Source organism: Convolutriloba macropyga, chromosome 4 (assembly GCF_964194025.1).
Source record: "Convolutriloba macropyga chromosome 4, txConMacr16.3, whole genome shotgun sequence".
In the NCBI taxonomy this organism is placed as follows: domain Eukaryota; kingdom Metazoa; phylum Xenacoelomorpha; order Acoela; family Convolutidae; genus Convolutriloba; species Convolutriloba macropyga.
Genome location: NC_134471.1, coordinates 4,976,123 through 4,995,692, shown reverse-complemented (window position 1 = coordinate 4,995,692; position 19,570 = coordinate 4,976,123). Strand labels below are relative to the sequence as shown.

Below are 19,570 nucleotides of genomic sequence, written 5' to 3'. Positions count from 1 at the left end.
AGTTTTAACTCCCTCATTTCAAATAAAAAGTGTGTCTTTCAATTAAGTTAACAAGTAGTTGGGCATTTGGAAACAATTCTGACTATTAGAAGCAAATATTACACTTCCAGATTCAAGTTTTTGCTGTTTTTCCTATTTTGCCTTGTTGATTTTTTTCTTCATTTCAGATTTTGTTTTCTTCTTCATTTTTTATAGCATTTGAGAGTTTGTGGTTTTCGAGTTAGTTGTTTAAACACTTTTGGCTGTCTTTCAAGTTGATTTAATTCAATTTAAGTATTAGTTATGAGTAGTTAAGAGTAGCTTGTGTTAACGAAAATTGAGAACATTTTTCCGATTTTGGTTTTTTGCATTTATCTCTTTTTACTTATTTTTTCTGATTTTAAACCTCCCGCCGTAGCTTCTGTTTATTAAACTTAAATTGATTTTTTTTGGAGTTGCTACAATAAAGTGACACATCAAGTTTCAGCTTTTCAGGTTTTTGTTCTTTGCATTTTTTAAATTGTGGTTTAATATTTCTCTACCGAATCTGCGTTTTGTTGTTGATCTAGCCGAGAAGTAAATAAATCTTTTGGCCAAATATTAGTTGCGAATGCAATTGAAAGCCAGACAGAGCATTATTCGTCAACAAAAAATCTACAATTTTCTGTTTTTCTTTTAGGTATCTATTAGGTATCTATTCTTTTAGGCAATTTATAATTTTGATTTTTAAATTCTCCGCCAAGTTTTGGATAGTAGACTGATATAAAAAATGAATTAATTGAAATTGCTTGCCTAATAGTGGTTGGGAAATTGTATTTTACCAATTTCTAGACTTTTGTGAGTGAATTTTATGTGGAATATTTTTTCGGATTTGTCCTTTGTTATCTCTTCTTCTTCGCGGTTTTTTTTCTGTGAACAAGTTAGAGTGTTTGACAATTGATATCACTTGGTTCTAAACTGCCTGCTTTAAAAGGTCTTTGGCCAATACCTAGGTTCTTTGCTCTCTCAAAAAAAATAAATTATATCAGATGGTTTATCAGTTTTAGTCAGTTACTTTTCTCTTGCTGAATTTCGTGTTTATAGTTCAAAACTTTCCCTACAATTATGTAGCAGGGCATTATGTCTGTGAGGATGGTCAGTTTCCTACTTCAAGTCCTTTCCGAATTTTTTCCGTCTATGTTTTTTATACTTCGTCCAATAAAAATTTTATTAAATTTTACCTTTGTTCACAGCTTGTTCAACATTTTACATGAAAACTTTTGACCTTTCTAGTTATTAATAGCTGCCGCAGCTTCTCCGCCGGCTATTGTAAGGCTCCTAATTTTTTTTCCATTTCAAAGAATTTGAATTGTGTTGGGGCGCTGTCTTTTTTTAAAGATATGTTCACACATTTTCATGATTTTTGAATTGAAATTGGAGTAGTGATTTTTGTCACGCCTAAGCAGGAAGTGGAGCGAGAAAGCGAGTGGTTTTGCGGCATGAATTTTTTTGCTCTAAATTTAAAGTGGAGTGAGAAAACGGTGTTTGAACAAAAATTTGCTTTCTTGCTATTGATTTTTTGTTCACATGCGGCAATTTCACTCTGATTTTTACTGTTTTTTCGATTTTTTGGACCGGATTTTTTCTAAGTCGTTTTTTCAATGCAGTCATAGTTCATTATAAGCCTAGTTTTTGTCTTGAACCAAATTTCGATTTCTTGCTAATGGTTTTTTGGTCACACGCGGCATTTTGAAATTGATTTTTTGTTTTTTTTTTTTTAATTTTTTTTGGACCTAATTTTTTTAGATGTGGTTCTCCCAATTCACCTATAATTCGTTCCAAGTCTAATTTTATGTTTAGTCAAGGAAAATTCTTTGAATTGTACGTCAGGATTTGTCCTGCTTTGTTTTTTACTTCGTCGAATAACAATTTTCCGCTTCACCTTATTTCACAACTTGTTCAATATTTTTCGTGAAATCTTTTTGACTTCTCTAGGCTAGTTTCCTTCTTCTCTCAATCTGTTCAAAGTTCTTTTAAACGGCAGTCACTCAGCAAAGCAATTCAAAATGAACAGAGTCAGTATTAAAGAACAAAATCAGGAATAGAAACGGGATAAACCCATAAAGCCTGATTTTAGATGCCCGTTACTCGAGCTTTGTTCTTAGTTACCATCTCTAATGCTTATTGTTATTGATATTAGCCCCTTTGTTGTCTCACTACAAAACAGGAGTATGTTCAGCTCCAAAATTACATCAAAATAGTTCGCACTTTAATATTTTTTGTACGAAAATCATTTTGTCACTAGTTTTTTCTCTTCTTTCAATCCCAATCTTGGTTATGGGAATCAACGGCGAATATTTTGCGGCAGTCTGCCGGGCATTTTTTTATTCTTTAATTCTGCTCAAATTGCTTTTAAACCGCAGTTACTCTGCAGTGCAATCTAAGGTGAACATCTTAGTGATCATCTCTAATGTTTTTTGTTGGTATTGATACTAGCCCGTTTATCCTGTCATTGTGAAACAGAAGTATATATAGCTAAGAAATGGAATAAAAAATAGTTCCACTTTAAAAATTACTATTTTGTCTGTTCTGTCAATCCCAATCGGCGTTATGGAAATCAATGACGGCTATTTACGGCAATCTGCTGTGTATTTTTTATTAATCGTATTTTAGGGAAATTGGGAAAATAAAGAGAACTGAAGAACCATGGTACTGAATTTTGATTGATTTGAGTTTTCTTAAAAAAGTTTGAAAAACAGGAAGTGAGTTGTTCATGAACGGGAAAGTCAACTTGGCTTGAATCGAAGTCGACCTTCAGGAAAAAGAGCTTCTAAACTTCTGATCTGTTTCAGGTGGCGGCCGAGACCTCAGTGAAGATCAATGCTGCGAGAGAAGAGTTCAGACCAATAGCCTCCAGAGGGAGTATAATCTACTTTCTGATTGTGGAAATGAGCAATGTGAATGGCATGTACCAGACCTCTCTCAAACAGTTCCAGGAGAGATTCGAGCAGTGCATACATAAGTTAGTGATTCAACTAGCGGGTTTTACGGGTAAATTTTGATATCATCAGCTAGCTGTAGGCATAATCCAACAAGCTCTCTCAATCTCCGAGTAAACATCAAAAGCAATCACTATCAGTACTTCATTGTTTGTTCCAAGTTTGATCAATTAATGGAGCGATAGATCAGATAGGTATTCTTTCTATAAACAGGAGCAAGCTGGTGTCCAATTTTTTGTGAACTTTGAAACAAATTTGCTTAAATGGCAAGGTAAAAACGAAAAATTTGTCATAGAAGACTTAATTCAAAATATCTTAGAACCTTGAAATAACCTAAAGATTTCTACTACGATTTTTCCCCCACAATTTTTCAACCACAAACCAGAGTAAAAATGATATCAAAAAAGAATAATTTTTTCGATATGTGCTAAAATTCAATTCTTAAAAATGAACTCTAAAACATCAGCTAACTGAAAGCTCCAGTTTGTTTGAAAAAATTCAGCACCAGAAAGGTTTTTCATTTAACGAGAGCATAAAGATCGGACAGAAAGAGCAGAAGCATAGAAGTGGAAAACAAATTGATAATTTTGCTGTCTTTGTTTATTGTCTGCAAAAATGGGTCAAAAATATTTTAATCACTCTGAGAAAGCCGCATATTTTAAAACATATTTCCTGATATTAATAATTTTTAATTGCTCTCGAATGAAGTTTGAATCAATTGATGTAGACGAGTGGGTCGCGTCTTTTTATGCAAAAGTTTGGCCAGACCGTATTTGTTTTGCGCTAGAACATTCTTCGCTTTCAAGTTTCCTTTTTTACGCTTGAGTTCCTAACTTTTTGTTTGATCTCAATTGCTCTCATTCTGAAAGAAACTTTGTTACAAAAATAAAAACGATTGAGAGTCGACTGTTCAAACCATATGAGGTCGGAATTTTTATGAGAAAGTTTCTAAGCTACACCCCCTAAATTAAATTCTCCCCTTGTCGTTTGAAAGCAATTCATTTGACGTTGGTCGGTTCACTTTCTTCAATTTTTGTTTGCATTCTTTAATTTCAAACTGAAAAGTTTGTTAAAAAGATTGAATCGGGCTAATTTTTGAGAACTATAATCGATTTGACAGAACGAATTTCATTTTTTCGTGGATGAGACAAACGAAAGTCTAAAATAATTATCTTCTTCGATTATAAATTTTTGTTTTGTTTTCAGTTTGATATATTTTATTAAGTCAATTTTTGTGTTTCTCTGACTCTTAAATATTGAGAAAAGCATGAGCTATTCATTTTATAGTGCAATCAACCTGAAGCGTGCTACATGCACACTTGGCCCATAGTCAGATGAAAAGTTAGCTTAGTGTACTTTCCTTCCACTGTATTTTCGAGGTCTTTGAAAAAAGGATCTAATTCTGGCTTAATTTCTGATTATTGGCAAAAACTGTACATGAATGAAACTTGAAAGCAAATCCTGGCTTGCTTTGAAAAATTTAATGGTTGGTAGTTTAAAACAAAAATCATCAAAATTGCATAAGAACATTTTTTAATGTATTCTTGTGTACAATTTTGTTTGCTTCTTAAAATTAATATCGTAGAACTTTTTTTCGTTTCAATATTTGATTAGAAAAAATTGGCAAAAAACGGGCAATATACTTTTCCCTACAGAATAATATGCATCGCTTTTAAAGCATTTTTCTGAAACTATTAAGTGTATAAATAACTTTAAAAGTTTGAAGTTGGCACTTTAAAAGTCTATCTCTGATGGAAATTTGCGCATGAGTTTGATAAAAACTGAAAAAAATACGTTCACGCTTTTTATCCGATAATTATTTTTTGAATATAAAAAAAACGATCAACCAAAAACCTGTCGATTACCCAAAATTTACTGTTTTAAAGACCAAGGGGCGCTTAAAAAGGGACAAGCTAAAAAATTGTTGCCTTTAAACAAAATTTTTTATCTCCGATAATGGTCAAAAAAGTTTGAAATTCACAAATCAACGACTAAAAATGCTATAAAGATGAATAGATTTTCAATGATTCCATTTAAATTGTTATAATTGAATTACCCTGAGGGGACAAAATGTGAGAACAAAAAAACTTCAGCCTTTTTAGGCCGGGGTAGCCTTTTTCTCATATCTCAAAAAATTGGTTTTAAGGTTTTTACGTGAAAAAAGAGCTGTTCAAATTTTCAGGGCGGACAAGAACCCGAACCCGCACAAGCGTCTGGTCAATATCATAGAGTACATGACATACAACATTTGGGCTTACAAGGCACGGGGACTGTACGAGACAGACAAACTGTTGTTCACACTTCTGCTCACACTCAGAATTGACATTCAACTGGGAAAAGTCAAACCAGAGGAAATGCAGGCTAGTAAAAATTGGGCGCTTGAGAATTGAATTTTACTATTTCTCAATATTTAATTCTATTGTCAAATATTTGATACCGGGTTAAACTGTCGGTATGATTGTAAATAAAGAGTTAAGCAGATATTGATATTTTTCCAAAGAGTCAAGTTCTCGGCATGGTCTGCCGAGCTGAGATTTTTGTTCGCAATAAACTTTAGAAATTAACATATTCGACACTTCTTACATAATCTACTGACAAAGGCGACAATAACCGATATTTTTTTTTACAAAAAAAAGAAACCATGAAACGTACAAACAGCGACAGAAAACGACGCTTCTTGTGTCGGTTTCGTCGCTTTTTCTCAATACGGGCTTTCCATGATTTATCTAGTGAGGTGTTACAATTTTTTTCTCTAATATGAAAAAAAAATTACTTAAACTCTTGGGAAATTTTTCCCGGGAAAATTATTATTTGACGTAATAAGTTCATTCCGTGAAATGGCTGCTTTGTCAAAAAAGCAACTTCTCATGTAGATAGTTTGAAATTTGACTCCAAAATAATAATAACCTCTCAATTGTTAGTATTTCAAAGACTTTTTTAAAAAATATTAAATGGTAGTATTTCAATAACTTTATTTATCAATTACCATCCAATTTGTAGCATTTTTATCGCAAATTCAGTTCTTACTTGATGTACCTAACTTCTTTCGGCTTAACCATGTCTTCAATGCTCACATTAATGACTTCTCCTGTGATTCTGCTGCTGTCCTATTTTTAAGCCGTTAATCTTATTGATCACTATTTCCAGGTGTTCGTGAAGGGAGGTGCAAGTAGGGATTTGGAGAGTGAGGAGAAAAAACCTGGAAAATGGATCGAAGATGCAGTATGGCTCAACTTGATAGAACTGTCTCAACTACAACACTTCAAAGACCTCACCCTCATGGTACGTTATAACAAAGTAAATGGTGTGAACAATGCTTTCCATTATACTTGCTTTCCATTATCTTATCATTTTTCAATTTTATGTCATCTTATTTTTGTATCTTATTATATCTGTCAGAAGAAAGTATATATACAATCAAGTTTCTTTTAATTTTATAATAATTTATGAGCACATTTTGCGTCAGTCGATTTCAGACAAGTTTTCCATTTTTAAGGCCCATTAAAAAGAGCACAAATGTCTGGACTTTTTGGCAAGAAACGAAGACAAGTGTCTTTTTTCACCACAGCAGTCTAACATCAACCTATTTCCCCTGTTTTTGCCATTTTTGCCTTTTTTTTCATAGTTTTATGTCCCACTGTGTTATTTTTGTTATTTGTCTCAATATATCTTACATATTGTAGCTTGTTTATTTGTTGTTTTATTTTATCCACTTTTATTCTGCCGTTTTTATTTATCCTCTCATTAGATCACTAAGAATGAGAAAGAGTGGAAGCGCTGGCTAGAGAAGGAGGCGCCAGAGGAAGAGGTGATACCGGATGGTCTGGACAAGACACTGGACACTTTCCACCGACTCCTTTTGATCAGAAGTTTTGCACCCGATCGTACCATCTCGCAAGCATGGAAGTACATTGGGGATTCCCAGGTAACTTGTTGTTGCTGTTGTTGTTGTTTTTGTTGTTGTTGGTCAAAGGAAAAGTGGCACATTTGAACTATTGATTTAAATGATAATAATCCGCAGAAGCAGCTATTTCAGACTTGTCCTGCTATGTTTTTTGTTTTGTCGTCTGACGCTCTTTTTTCGATTTACATTTGTTCACACAGCAACGCTGAAAAAGTTGAATTTTCTGAATGACTTCTTCCTCTCTCTAACAGCGTTTCAACGCGTGACGTCATTTCTCATTCTCTTTTAGCAAAGATTTTAAGATCATTTGCGTGATCAGATTTTGATCATAAGTGACTTACCTCGTTCAATAAACTGACTTTTGCACTTTAAAACTGTGAGTTTAATTTGAATTAGTTTAAGGTCAAAGGAACTTTTATGTGCAGTAAATAACCCTAATAAAAAGCTTCTGGAATGAAAGTTAACAAGCTTTTTTAATTTATCGCTGATTGTTTTTAACATAGCTTTTTGAGCGGCGTCAATTTTTTTTCATTTTATATCTGTATCTGTTTTTTTCTCTCTTATACGGCACGCTAGTCTCTTTTTTCGCAGCTATTCCGGCAATATGCCGCCTATGTTTTTGAGTTTCCTCATAGATTTTTTTTGAATTTCATAACGGTATACGTTTTAATAATGGTAACAACTCTTTTTTAACTGTCTGTCTTTTGACCAGTGCAAATTATGTTATGATTAGATTGTCAGGTCAAAATTTTGAAACAATCATTGTATTCTGTACGATTGTTTTCTGTACGCAATTGAGAATTTTTGACATTTAAAAAGCGTACAATAATCACAAACTGGAATATAGCTCGTTATTTATCTAAATTTATCTTGTTAATGATCAAAATTTAGCGCGTTAATGATAAGAATTTAGCTTGTTAATGGTCAGACATTAGGCAGACGTTGACTAGGAAGCGCGTTCATCTTTATTATGGTGTTCGTTCATGTAATCGAAAACCCACCTTACACCCCCCTGTGCGTTTTTAATCGTCAATCTGCAAATTTTCTATTGATTAAATAAAGCAGAAAGGAACTAGATTCGTGCGTTACATTTTCTTTTGAAAAGTTTTGAGGACCTCATATTTGTGAAAAGCTATTGTATCCTAATTGCGGTTCTTTTTGATTTATAAACTGAGTACACAATTGATTGCAGTTTATGAATCATCAACCAATTGAATTGTCGCTATTTCTCATTGTATTTGTATTTGTTTGTGCGTAGGGTGAGAAATACGTGGATGGTGTGGTTCTGGACTTGGACAAACTTCTGGACGAGTCCAACCCCAGGAGTCCCATGGTCTGTTTCCTTTCCATGGGCAGTGACCCCACCAATGACATCATGCTACTCGCTAAAAGGAGGGGAAAAGGTACTGCACTAATTTATTGCTCTCGAACGAAGTTTGAAACAATTATTGTAAAACGTTTGCGTCTCTTTTATGCAGAATTTGGGTCTTTCCCATATTAGCCCCCCAAGCATGGTAATTCTACCATAATGGGATATATATATATATATATATATATATTATATATATATATATATATATATATATATATATATAATAAATATATATAGATTCGTGAGGGCGCTATAATGTGAAAGACCCCATTTTTGCTTGCCCTTTTTTGCGCTTTTGTTCTAGAACATTCTTCTCTCTTAAGAGACTTTTTGCATATGACTTCTAAATTTTTTGCTTGATCGCAATTGCTTTCGTTCCGAAGAAAGTTTGTTGCTAAAATAAAGGCAATTTTTAGCGTTCAAGTTCCAACGTCGCTATAGCCTATAGTGGTTAAGATGTCAGGTTGCGCGTTTGAACACCCGGTTTTGTGGTTTTTGCTGTCATAAAACTTCTAAGAAACTCCACTCTCTAAATTAAATTGTTGTCGTTCGGGAGCAATTCGCCGAACGTTATTCGGTTTATGTTTTCATAATTATGAACAAATAAATGGTTTTAAGTAAGTTAGATGCATTACTGTATTAGCCAAGCAACAACAGAAACATAACCCGCTGTTAAGTCAAATATCAACTTAAGAATAGGAAATTGAAGTAAAACCATTTCTCTGTGATTGATTTCAGAATGCAAAGCCATATCAATGGGGCAAGGACAAGAAGTGCACGCTAGAAAACTGTTCACCCAGTTCACGGCGAACGGGGGGTGGGTTCTTCTGCAGAACACCCACTTGTCCCTCAATTTCATGGAAGAGGTCATCCTCATTGTGGGTGAACAGGAGACAGTGCACCCTGACTTCAGACTGTGGCTGACAACTGAACCCCATGATAAATTCCCAATTACTCTGTTGCAGGTGTGAATAATTAAATGTTCACTAGTTTGCAGAGAAAAGTTTGTGAACAACTATCTGAGGTCATTCTGACTCACCTTCAAAACCATATTGATGAGCATTACTGGTAATCTTAGGAGAGGTTATTATAGACAAAGAGGCTCGGTAATGTGCGTTTCCGCATAATGTTCCTACCCCGCTCATCCTAATTTTTGGCTTAACTGTGTACCAAACAAAGCAGAGATAGGAAACTTTCAACTTTTTAAAGAGTAAGTCATGCCTGGGTTGTAATTAAAAACTTGATGGATTCTAAAAGAATGAGAGACATGTATAGGGTGATGATAACAACAGTGAAGTTATTTTTTTCACTAAAATGGACAAAGATTGAAATGATCAAAACATTTGTTTCAAAAAATGAAATCAGCTCTAATGAAATTTTTCTTTAAGAAAACCATTTTATCAAGGAAATACTTTAGTTTACCAGCGAAAACAAAATCAGTAGAAAAACACAGCTCCTGATCAGTAGAAGCAAACAAACAAGTCATTCTTCGTCTTCTTGGCGCGTTATCAGATGATCGCAATAGAAATCAAGGACGACAATGAATTACAAAGACACAACAGGAGAAATCTTGGAACGCAATCTAAAAAATTGGACAAACCAAAAAGCGTATTGATCAACATCAACAGAGGCATCAGGAGAAAGATTAAAAAAAGAGGTTTTTATTTTTTTGAAAAAATTAGGTATCTTGTATTATTTAGTGTTCCATGAACGTTTACAACAATTTTTAAGCAGTAAAAGGGACAATTATGGTCTCTTGATGAGAACAAACTGATTAGATATTTTTGGCTGAGAATAACAAGAAAACAAAAAAATCAACAAATGGGCGATTCACAACAATCACATGTATTTTTGAATATAAATGATGTCAAAGTTGTTCAATTTGCTAAATACTAAATAAAACAATCCAAATTTTACTTAGGTTTCAATGGACTTAGGTTTCAAATTATTTAGGTTTCCATGTAAAAAACGCGACTCGATGACAGGACAACAAAGAGAATTACAAAACTGGCACAAATCAATTAAAAATTAAGTTTTTTAGGAAGATAAATGGTTCCAAAGATGTCAAAATGTTAGATATGGAAATATAATTAAATTCTTGAATTGATTAGAGTCAGTTCAAGATAGAAAGTTATCGATAATAAACTATGTAATTTGCATTAATACCCAGTTAATTTATTCTTTTAGGAAGCGAGAAACGTTTACAAAAAATGTCAGTGGTTCTTAGGTCTGCAAATTCAAAATATTTGGATAAGATGGGATCATAGACATTTTTGCTAACGTTCTCACAGAAAATGCTTAATTTTGAAAAATTCAGACAGAGTTTTAGGCAATCGAAGTCGGATCAATCAGTTGATTGACTCTCCTCTGTCTTAAAAGATAAAACCATTAACACTATCATGAGCAGTTTTAACGTATTCAGCAAAATGCTGATCAAAATCTTAGCAGAAATTGGGCAAAATGAGAACAAAACCAACGGAAGTAAGCCGAATCATAACAAACCTCATCGGAAGAGAAAATTTTTTATACATAAATATTCTATGCTCGGTGGGCTTTCTAACGATACCACTCGTTTCTTCCTATGCCAAGTTTATTGGTCTGCAAACGTTGGTTGAACAAAGAACGATAATTTTCGTGGGCTTTTTATTATACTCAAGTAAACTATGATGAAGTATCTTTCGCGGTAAATTTACTTTGACTACACTTTAAAGATGCACCAATTTAGCATTTTGTAGTGTTGAAAGTCATTATTAGCCACGAAGATGTCAAACTTGACTTAAGCAGGACCGGTAAACAGGTTCCCGAACATAACCCTTCAATGTGTCATACGCCAGAGACTTTAAAAATCTTGGAAACTTAAAATATGTTTAATATAGATAAGCCATCTCAGTTACCTAATAGACATGCCCTGCTAAACGAGCAAGTTCACCAGCTGTTTGTAATTATCAGTCCTTTTGCTTTGAGAATGACTGACGCAATTTTATTTTGTAAACGGTAAGAAACATTTTGGCGAATTTTCTTTATAATTCTGTGTTCCGCTCTCTCTTTTTAACAAACATCAATAACAAACATCTTATCTTACGTGTAAATATTAAGTCTATAAATAGCAGCCGTCAGCCTCTCAAACGGCTATTTTTAGGCGCTCTCTTTTTGTTAAATTCAAAGAATTTGAATTGTATTGGGGCGCTGTCTTTTTTTTAAAATCTGTTACATATTTTTTTGAAATTTGAAGCCAAATTGGAGTAGTGATTTTGGTCACGCAGAAACAGGAGGTGGAGCAAAATAACGAGTGGTTGTGCGGCGTGAAATTTTTCTTCGCTTTCTCGCTAGTGGTTTTTGTTCACATGCGGCATTTTCAGATTGATTTTTTACTGTTTTTTTTTCGATTTTTTTTGCGTAGGATTTTGTTTCTAAATGGTTCTGCCAATCTATTTGTTGTTCATTCTAGGTCTAGTTTTTTGTTTGAACCGAATTTATCTTTCTCGCTAGTGGTGTTTTGTTCACATGCGGCATTTTGACATTGATTTTCAGTTTTTAAATTTTTTTATCTGATTTGTTTGGAAATGGTTTCCCAATTCCCTCATAGTCCATTTTAGGTCTAATTTTTGTTTAGTCAATGAAAATTCTTTGAATTGTAGGTCAGGAATTGTCCTGCTATGTTTTTTACAATTCAAAGAATTTGAATTGTATTGGGGCGCTGTCTTTTTTTTTAAGATCTGTTCACACTTTTTCATGATTTTTGAAGTCAAATCGGAGTAGTGATTTTGGTCACGCCGAAACAGGAAGTGAAGCAAAAAAGCGAGTGGTTTTGCGGCGTGAAACTTGTTCGCTCTAAATTTAAAGTAGAGTGAGAAAACGGTGTTTGAACAAAAATTCGCTTTCTCGCTAGTGAATTTTTGTTCACATTCGGCAATTTTATTTTCATTTTTACAGTGTTTTCGATTTTTTGGATCGGTTTTTTTCGAAATGGTTTTCCCAATCCATTTATAGTCCGTTCTTGGTCTAGTTTTCTGTTTAGTCAATGAAAATTCTTTGAATTGTGTGTCAGGACTTGTCAAGTCACGATTTTCACGTTTGACTTCTGAATTACTTCACACACTGTTTAAACTGAATGGATTCTAATTTTTGTCACACATTGAATTACGCAATGTAGTGAATACTGTCAATGTCAAAAGAGCGAAATCAAATTCAAAAGAAACGGGATAAACCAATAAAGCCAGGTCATTAAGTCATAGTGTATTAGGTTATCAAAGTTCATTAGAATGATTGCTAGCTGATATTAGTATTAAGCTTAATACCCTTCAGTTTAGAAGCTGAAGTAAGTATAGGCTCAAATCTAACTGAAACTGCACACTGTTTAGAACAATTTTTGAAACTTCGGAAAAAATTTTGTCAATTTATATCTCTTCTTTTTCTTTTTCAATCCCCAATTCCCACAAAGCGCGTCAACGGCGGCTATTTTCCGGCAATCGGCTGGCTGTGTTGTTTGAAGTATCGACAGTTTGTCTTCAAAGAACTAAGGCACAGAAGTAATAATTTTCGTAAATTATGTTAAGTTTTATTGAAAGCTGATAAAATTGGGCCGCTTTTTCCTAATAAAAAAACCTGATAACACTTCAAATTGTTGTTTAGAGGATACGTAACGGTAGGCGAGAAACATTATTACGTTGAAGGAGATCTTTTGAAGAAAAACCGTTGTGATTTATTTTCAGTTAGTTCTGTAGTATCATGCAAACAACCAGTACAGTGTTTACATTTTGCAGCGACAAAAAAAATGGAAAAATAAGGAAGCTCGGAGACAGAAAAAGAAAAAAGTTCAGAGTTCCACTGAATTGTCGACAAGCCGCCAAACGAAAAAAGTTTCAAATGTTTCTGAGCCGCCAATTAGCAAAATATATTTGAAATACTGGAATTTTTTATATCACAATGTTGAAGGTTTTAGGGTTATTTGTGTCGAATTGTTCAGCATACATTTTTCCCTCAATAGCACATTCAATATGTCATGCTTTAGCAACCAGTTACATTTTTTATGAGTGTAGATTCTTTTTGTAGTATTGTCCTAGTCAAGAAGAGAGAATTCGGCTAAGTCAATTTTAACTTTAATTTTTTCTCAGTTTAATTAGAAAAATTGAAAATAAAAATTTCGAAAAAAAATCTTTGTCTTTGAAGAGCTGCTGAGTCTTTTTATGTCCACGGATCTTCCTTCAACCATTTCTTGCGATATCGACATTTCAATAGATTTTCAATGTAGCTGTTGTATATTTTAAATTACGTCTATTCGTACCTGAAATGTGAAAAAGTCTGGCGTGAAAAGTTTTGTATAATTCAGGCCCCACTTTTTCCTTCAGGACACGAGAACATTACGATTCTCTTCAAATAACGATGTTGTTTTTCAAGAATTTTTTGTTGATAGCCCTCTTCTAGGCCAACAGAGTTTAGAAGTTTAACCGAGATTTGAATTTTTTTAACTTAAAGCCTGAAAAATAGATTACATTAACATTGACCGATAGAAAGAGCAGCTAGCCGTAGTATATATTTCTGCCATGTTATTCTTAGATGTGCATCAAATTCACAAACGAACCCCCGCAAGGTATAAAACCCGGCCTTAGACGGACCTTCGTCGCCCTCAACCAGGACACCCTGGACTATACCAATGTGTACCAGTGGAAAACGATGTTGTATGGAGTTGCATTCTTGCACACTGCAGTGCAGGAGCGGCGGAAGTTCGGACCCATTGGGTGGAATATTCCGTATGAGTTCAACTCGGCGGATTTCACAGCCACTATTCAGTTTGTGCAGAATCACTTGGACGATATGGATCCTAAAAAGGTGAAGGCGGATTTTTTGATATTGTTTATTCTATTAAATTGATGGAAACGCGTTCGAAATAATGAAGAATGGCCTAAATTCTTCTCGGAAATCTTGCCTATACTTACAAATCACACTTTTCCTAGGGGAAAACGTCACATTTTCCACATCGGCGCGGTGGGAAGCTTATATTCACTTTTTATCCAAATTTTTGTGGAAATTAGGCGAAAAGCAATTAAAACACTTAAAGAGGGTGCTTCAAAATACTCATGACGCTATTAAGTACTCAAGTGGCCCTAACAATTGTTTTTACATAGAAATGACTTATTAAGGTGCACCCTAGTCCTTGCAAGATCTCGCAAAAATTTTGCTAAAAAAATGGTTACCTTGCAAGATGTTGCAAAACGATGGCTATCTTTTAAGATCTTGCAAGATGAATGGTTATGGTTCTTGGTTGTTACAGGCTTATCATATTTCATTTTGCTCAGAAATTGTCTAAGATATCGTTGCGTCTGTTTTAAAGAAAAATTTGAAACCGAATTTTTTCAGTTAAATGTGTTTTAATATTGAACAATATAACTTCAGCCAATATGTTACTGTTCTGTTGAGAGCACTGCAACCACAAATAGAGAGCTTTTCAAAAGTTTGGGGTTGTTTCGTTAACCATGTGGGATCTCCATTGTAACACTTTTTCAATCAAAATTTTTTTGAAACTTTCACAAAATTTATATTAATATATATTTAAATTGTTTCCATCATTTGGTTACAATTCTCTGCTTATGCTTCATTTCACTGTTTATATAAACATGTACCATTTCTTTTAAATTGTTATTTTTTATTTGCACAGAAAATTCAAAATTGACGCTGTATTTGTTCTAACTTATTACAAAAATTAAAAAAAAACTATTGAGAAACAAAGTGATCCTCTCATGCTGATCTTGTTTGGGCATGTTCCAATTATTTGCATATTTGCAAGTTGAATCTTCGTTTTGCTAGATTCTTGCAAGAGACAGAATGGTTATCTTTCACGATCTTTTAAGATTTTGGCGGTGAATCTTGCGAGAGGATGCATCTTCTTACGAGATAAGCGAAACGAAGTTGACTGGGGCATGCAAAAGTTTTATTTCAACCTCATTTTTACAAATTTTCCCTCATTTCTAAACCCAATGGCTGACGACTTTTGCAAAAGTTATGGTGGGAAAACTAGAGAACTCGATAAAAAAAAGTATTCATTGCTTTATTCGAATGTTTTAGAGCTATATATGGGGGTTTGCGAAAAAAACGTTGCCATAGTTGGCTAATGAATCTAAACTGAATTGTTGCAAATGCTCAATGTTGAAAAAAATTGACTGTGTTTTACAACCATTAAGCCATTATCTTTTACAGACAATTTTTAGGGAAAATTGAATTCTTTATAGCGTCGAGAGGTTTTTGAATTATCACCTTTTTTCGAGTTTTTCAATTAGTTTTTGCCTAATGTCCGCAAAAGTTAATTTCACTTATTTTTGCCTAATGGCTTTGAAAATTAGCTTCACCTAATCGAGTTTTCATAAATCGATTGCAAATGATTTCATTGAGTGAAAAAATATTATTAACACAGGGTGTGCAATGGGCTACTGTACGATATATGATTGGAGAGATCCAATATGGAGGACGAGTCACTGACGACTACGACAAACGACTCCTCAAGACATTTGCAACCACGTGGTAAGAATTATTTCAAATTACCATTCTGTGGTCCCCAATTTTAAATGAAATAGTTTTTAATCTCCGAGTTACGAGATCACTATATATAGTGATCTCGTAACTCGGATATTAAAAACTATCTCATTTAAAATTGCGGACCACAGAATAGTTTATTGTTTATTACACAGAATATTGTTTATTCTCCTAAGCAATAAGAGAATTGTGCATGAAAACATTGTTTTCAACTAATATGGCGCCCGCGTACTGTGATGACTGGGTTAAAACAGTGGGCAAACACCTTTGTAACCACACGATAGGAATCATTCAAATGACCATTTGGTGGGCCTCATTTCAAAAATATTGTTCAAAGCATCCGGGTTGAGAAATCAAGAATAAGGAACAATAATCTAAGGACAAGGACAATAAGATTTCACCCTAAACCGCATTGACATCATTTGAGGGTGTCGCGCGCTTTTTTATTCCTATTTGTTGAACACCCTATCATCGATTTTAATACTTTATATGATTGGTACTATTAAAATTAGTACTGCAAACATTCAGCCATGCCTCCGGGACCGTGGGACTAGATATGAAACTATCACAACCGGAAATGGGTTTAAACTATCCGCTTAATTATGAGAAAACATGCTTGTAATGCCGACAGATAATCGGGGGATGAATAGACAGAGGGCTAGAATGATATGGTGTGAGGATATACAGGGTTAAATTAAGTGGGGTGGTAAAAAGCAGAACCTTTTGAGGTGTGTTTTTGGATAAATTTTGACGAATCATTTGCAAAAAATTGCTCAAATTTTCGAAACTTTATATCACAATACAAATTCATTTACGCAGAAAAACGAATGCTGGAAACGATAGAAAACTAACTTGCTGTCCCACTTGCAAGAAGCGTTCAAAAACAGTCAAATTCTGCCTTCTATCCGGGGATAGCAGTAAAAAAGGTTATTGTCATTTAAGGTTCAAAGAAGACATGTTCCAACCAACGTTTTCATTCCACCGAGGATACTCGATTCCTCAGAACCTCAAGTCAATTGAGAGCTATTTGGACTTCATTTCAACCCTTCCAGCCACCGACACCCCAGAGGCGTTCGGATTGCATCCAAATGCTGACATAACGTGAGTTTTTTTTTAACAGAATACAGCCCAAATTTGAGTCTATCCACTTCCTCTTTCTCAGGAAAAAATGTGATCAACAGAACTAATTTATTTTTAATAGCCGCACAGCGATAGCTGGGGCTATTATTTGCCTTCTCTTGGTTTTTTTACAATTCAAAGACTTTACAATTCAAAGAATTGTATTGGGGTGCTGTCTTTTTTACGACTGGAAGAGGAGTATTGGAGAAGTCCTTTTCTTAATCAATTTTATTGGAGTGAATTTTTAAGCGGGAAATGAAACGCGTGAAAAAATTTGGAGTGATTTTGGGGCTGAACAAAAGTTAAGAGCGGAGCGAAAAGAGTGGTTTTTGTTCATACTGCTGTTTTTGAGAGAGCGAGAAATTGATGTGTGAAAAAATTTTCTCTAAGCGGGCGATTTTTTTTTGTTCACGTGCGGCTTTTAAAAGCAGTTTTTTGCAACTTTTGATGGTTACGAGGTTTGATTATGATATTGTATTAGTTTTAGGCTTGTTCTGGTAGGAATTGAAGGTTTCAACTAGTACATTTGAGTTTAATGCTAATTTGGAGATTTTTGATCAATTTTGCTGATTTTTAGACGAAATTTAATGATTTTTTGCCTGTTTTTTTGTTTTAATGCTTTAAGTGGGATTTGGATAGAAACTTTTTACTTAAGAAATTAAGAAATATTCAGATACCAATTGACTAAAGTTTTCTTGGTATAACTCATTTTTTTCTTAGGAAAATTGACAGAAAAATTGAAATTTTAAAACCATTTTTCTTTAGACAAGTTTCTTAGCCTATTATGACTTGCCCATTGTTTTGCGAGCTGTTCATTGCTCTAATTGCAAAGGAATTTTGTTCGGCTTTATGTTTCCTTGTACTAAAAAACTCAAGTTTAAACAAAACTTATGTTTTTATAGTTTTTTTTTGTTCAATTTGTTTTTTAATGCCGTTCTATTCTTCCTTAATTTTTTATGGCATTTTTGGAGGTTCAGGGTTCACAATAGTTGTTCAGTTGTTAAGTCATAAGGATGGGCAATTTTTTCCTTCGAGTCGTATCCGGAATTCTTCCGGCTATGTTTTTTTTAAGATCTGTTCACACATTTTCATGATTTTGGAAGTCTAGTTGGAGTAGTGATTTTGATCACGCCGAAACAGGATATGGAGCGAAAAAGCAAGAGGTTTTGCGGCTTGAATTTTTTTCGCTTTAATTTTAAAGTAGAGTGAGAAAACGGTGTTTGAACATAAATTCGGTTTCTCGGTAGTGGTTTTTTGTTCACATGCGGCAATTTCACTCTGATTTTTACTGTTTTGTCGATTTTCTGGATCGGATTTTTTTCTAGATGGTTTTCCCAATCCATTCACAGCACATTCTAGGCCTAGTTTTTTGTTTGAATTAAATTTTCTAATCTCGCGTGCGGCATTTTGACATTGATTTTCTGTTTTTTTTTCTTATTTTTATCTGATTTTTTTAAAATGGTTTTCTCTATTCACTCATAGTCCATTCTAGGTCTAGTTTTTCTGTTTAGTTAATGAAAATTCTTTGAATTGTACGCCAGGACTTGTCCTGCTATGTTTTTTTATTTCGTCGTCATGATTTTTGTTACGACCATATGACGTCACAGCCACTTTTTGTTCATTCGTTCATGAAATTTCAACTGAATTGCATGTGTGACGTCATTTTTCGCTCTTAGTGGAGCGAGTTTTTTTTGGTTCATGCGCGGGATTGAATTTTCGGTCACACTTGGCTTACCTCACTCTCAAAAATGACTTCCTCAATTTGAAATTGACTTTCATTTACTTTAATTCAAAGAGATAAGGTCAAATGGATGTGTGTCACTCTAAATGAAGGTTATTTGAGATCAGCTAATAGAGGCAGCAATAACTTATACATATTTTTAATCAAAATATAACAGTTCAGTCTTCAATGAAACGACGAATTTTTTTGGTCTGTCTTTATTACTGATTTTTTTAGACGGCCGATCTACGAATCTATTGCGGCTATTTTCTGGCAATCTGCCAGCTATGTTCACATTTAGTTGAAATGTTTTTGTGGACTTATTTGTATTGATAGCTATAAACCTCTGATATCAGTGTCCCAATATGGGGTGCTCGGTCAAAATGACGTATGAAAGTTATACCATCCACACGACTTCTGTTTATGAGAAAAACAAGGCAGACCAAAATAAAAAACAATCCAGACTTCGGCTCGATCTAATTTTTGTTGCGTTCATGTACTTCTACAAAAGTCCGTAAGAAAAAACCCATCCTGACCAAAGTGGGGGTATGAGGCAATAATCAATTTCAAATTTGTACGAACAAACAAAAAACAGTCTACAAAAATAATATCTGATTCGTATTTCATTTAGGTACAACAGAAATGAATGAAAACATTTTTTTTTGCTTTCAAATTTGGACTTATGAGGCTCGGAAATGACATTCCATGGAAATGTAAGATTCATGAGATTCTATAATACCGCATTTAGAGACAAGACTATCCGAAAGAAATTATTGCAAATATTATCTTAACAAGTTAATATAGAGTTCAACAAATTAAATAGACATTATTTTGGTCCTAGTTGATACGAGTGATCTACATTGCTCTCTCCCTGGCTAGAGTAAGGCGTAATTGATCCCCTGGTGTCGATAGAGAGCAATACGACCGACCATAGTGGGTTTTTTAACTTCACCAGATTTTTTCTGAGTTTG

General features: G+C 34.0%; 1 protein-coding gene across 1 annotated transcript in view; it reads left to right on the top strand.

The window, feature by feature from the left end:
• LOC142337957 (dynein axonemal heavy chain 5-like) overlaps positions 1–19,570 on the top strand; it is a 428,573-nt gene that overhangs the window by 400,400 nt on the left and 8,603 nt on the right. Inside the window, exons 53-61 of the mRNA XM_075387590.1 lie at positions 2,811–2,980; positions 5,140–5,317; positions 6,105–6,239; positions 6,706–6,882; positions 8,120–8,264; positions 8,972–9,198; positions 13,790–14,062; positions 15,642–15,748; positions 16,703–16,861. Coding sequence (XP_075243705.1) covers positions 2,811–2,980; positions 5,140–5,317; positions 6,105–6,239; positions 6,706–6,882; positions 8,120–8,264; positions 8,972–9,198; positions 13,790–14,062; positions 15,642–15,748; positions 16,703–16,861 — 1,571 coding nt within the window. The remainder of the gene's footprint in view (positions 1–2,810; positions 2,981–5,139; positions 5,318–6,104; positions 6,240–6,705; positions 6,883–8,119; positions 8,265–8,971; positions 9,199–13,789; positions 14,063–15,641; positions 15,749–16,702; positions 16,862–19,570) is intronic.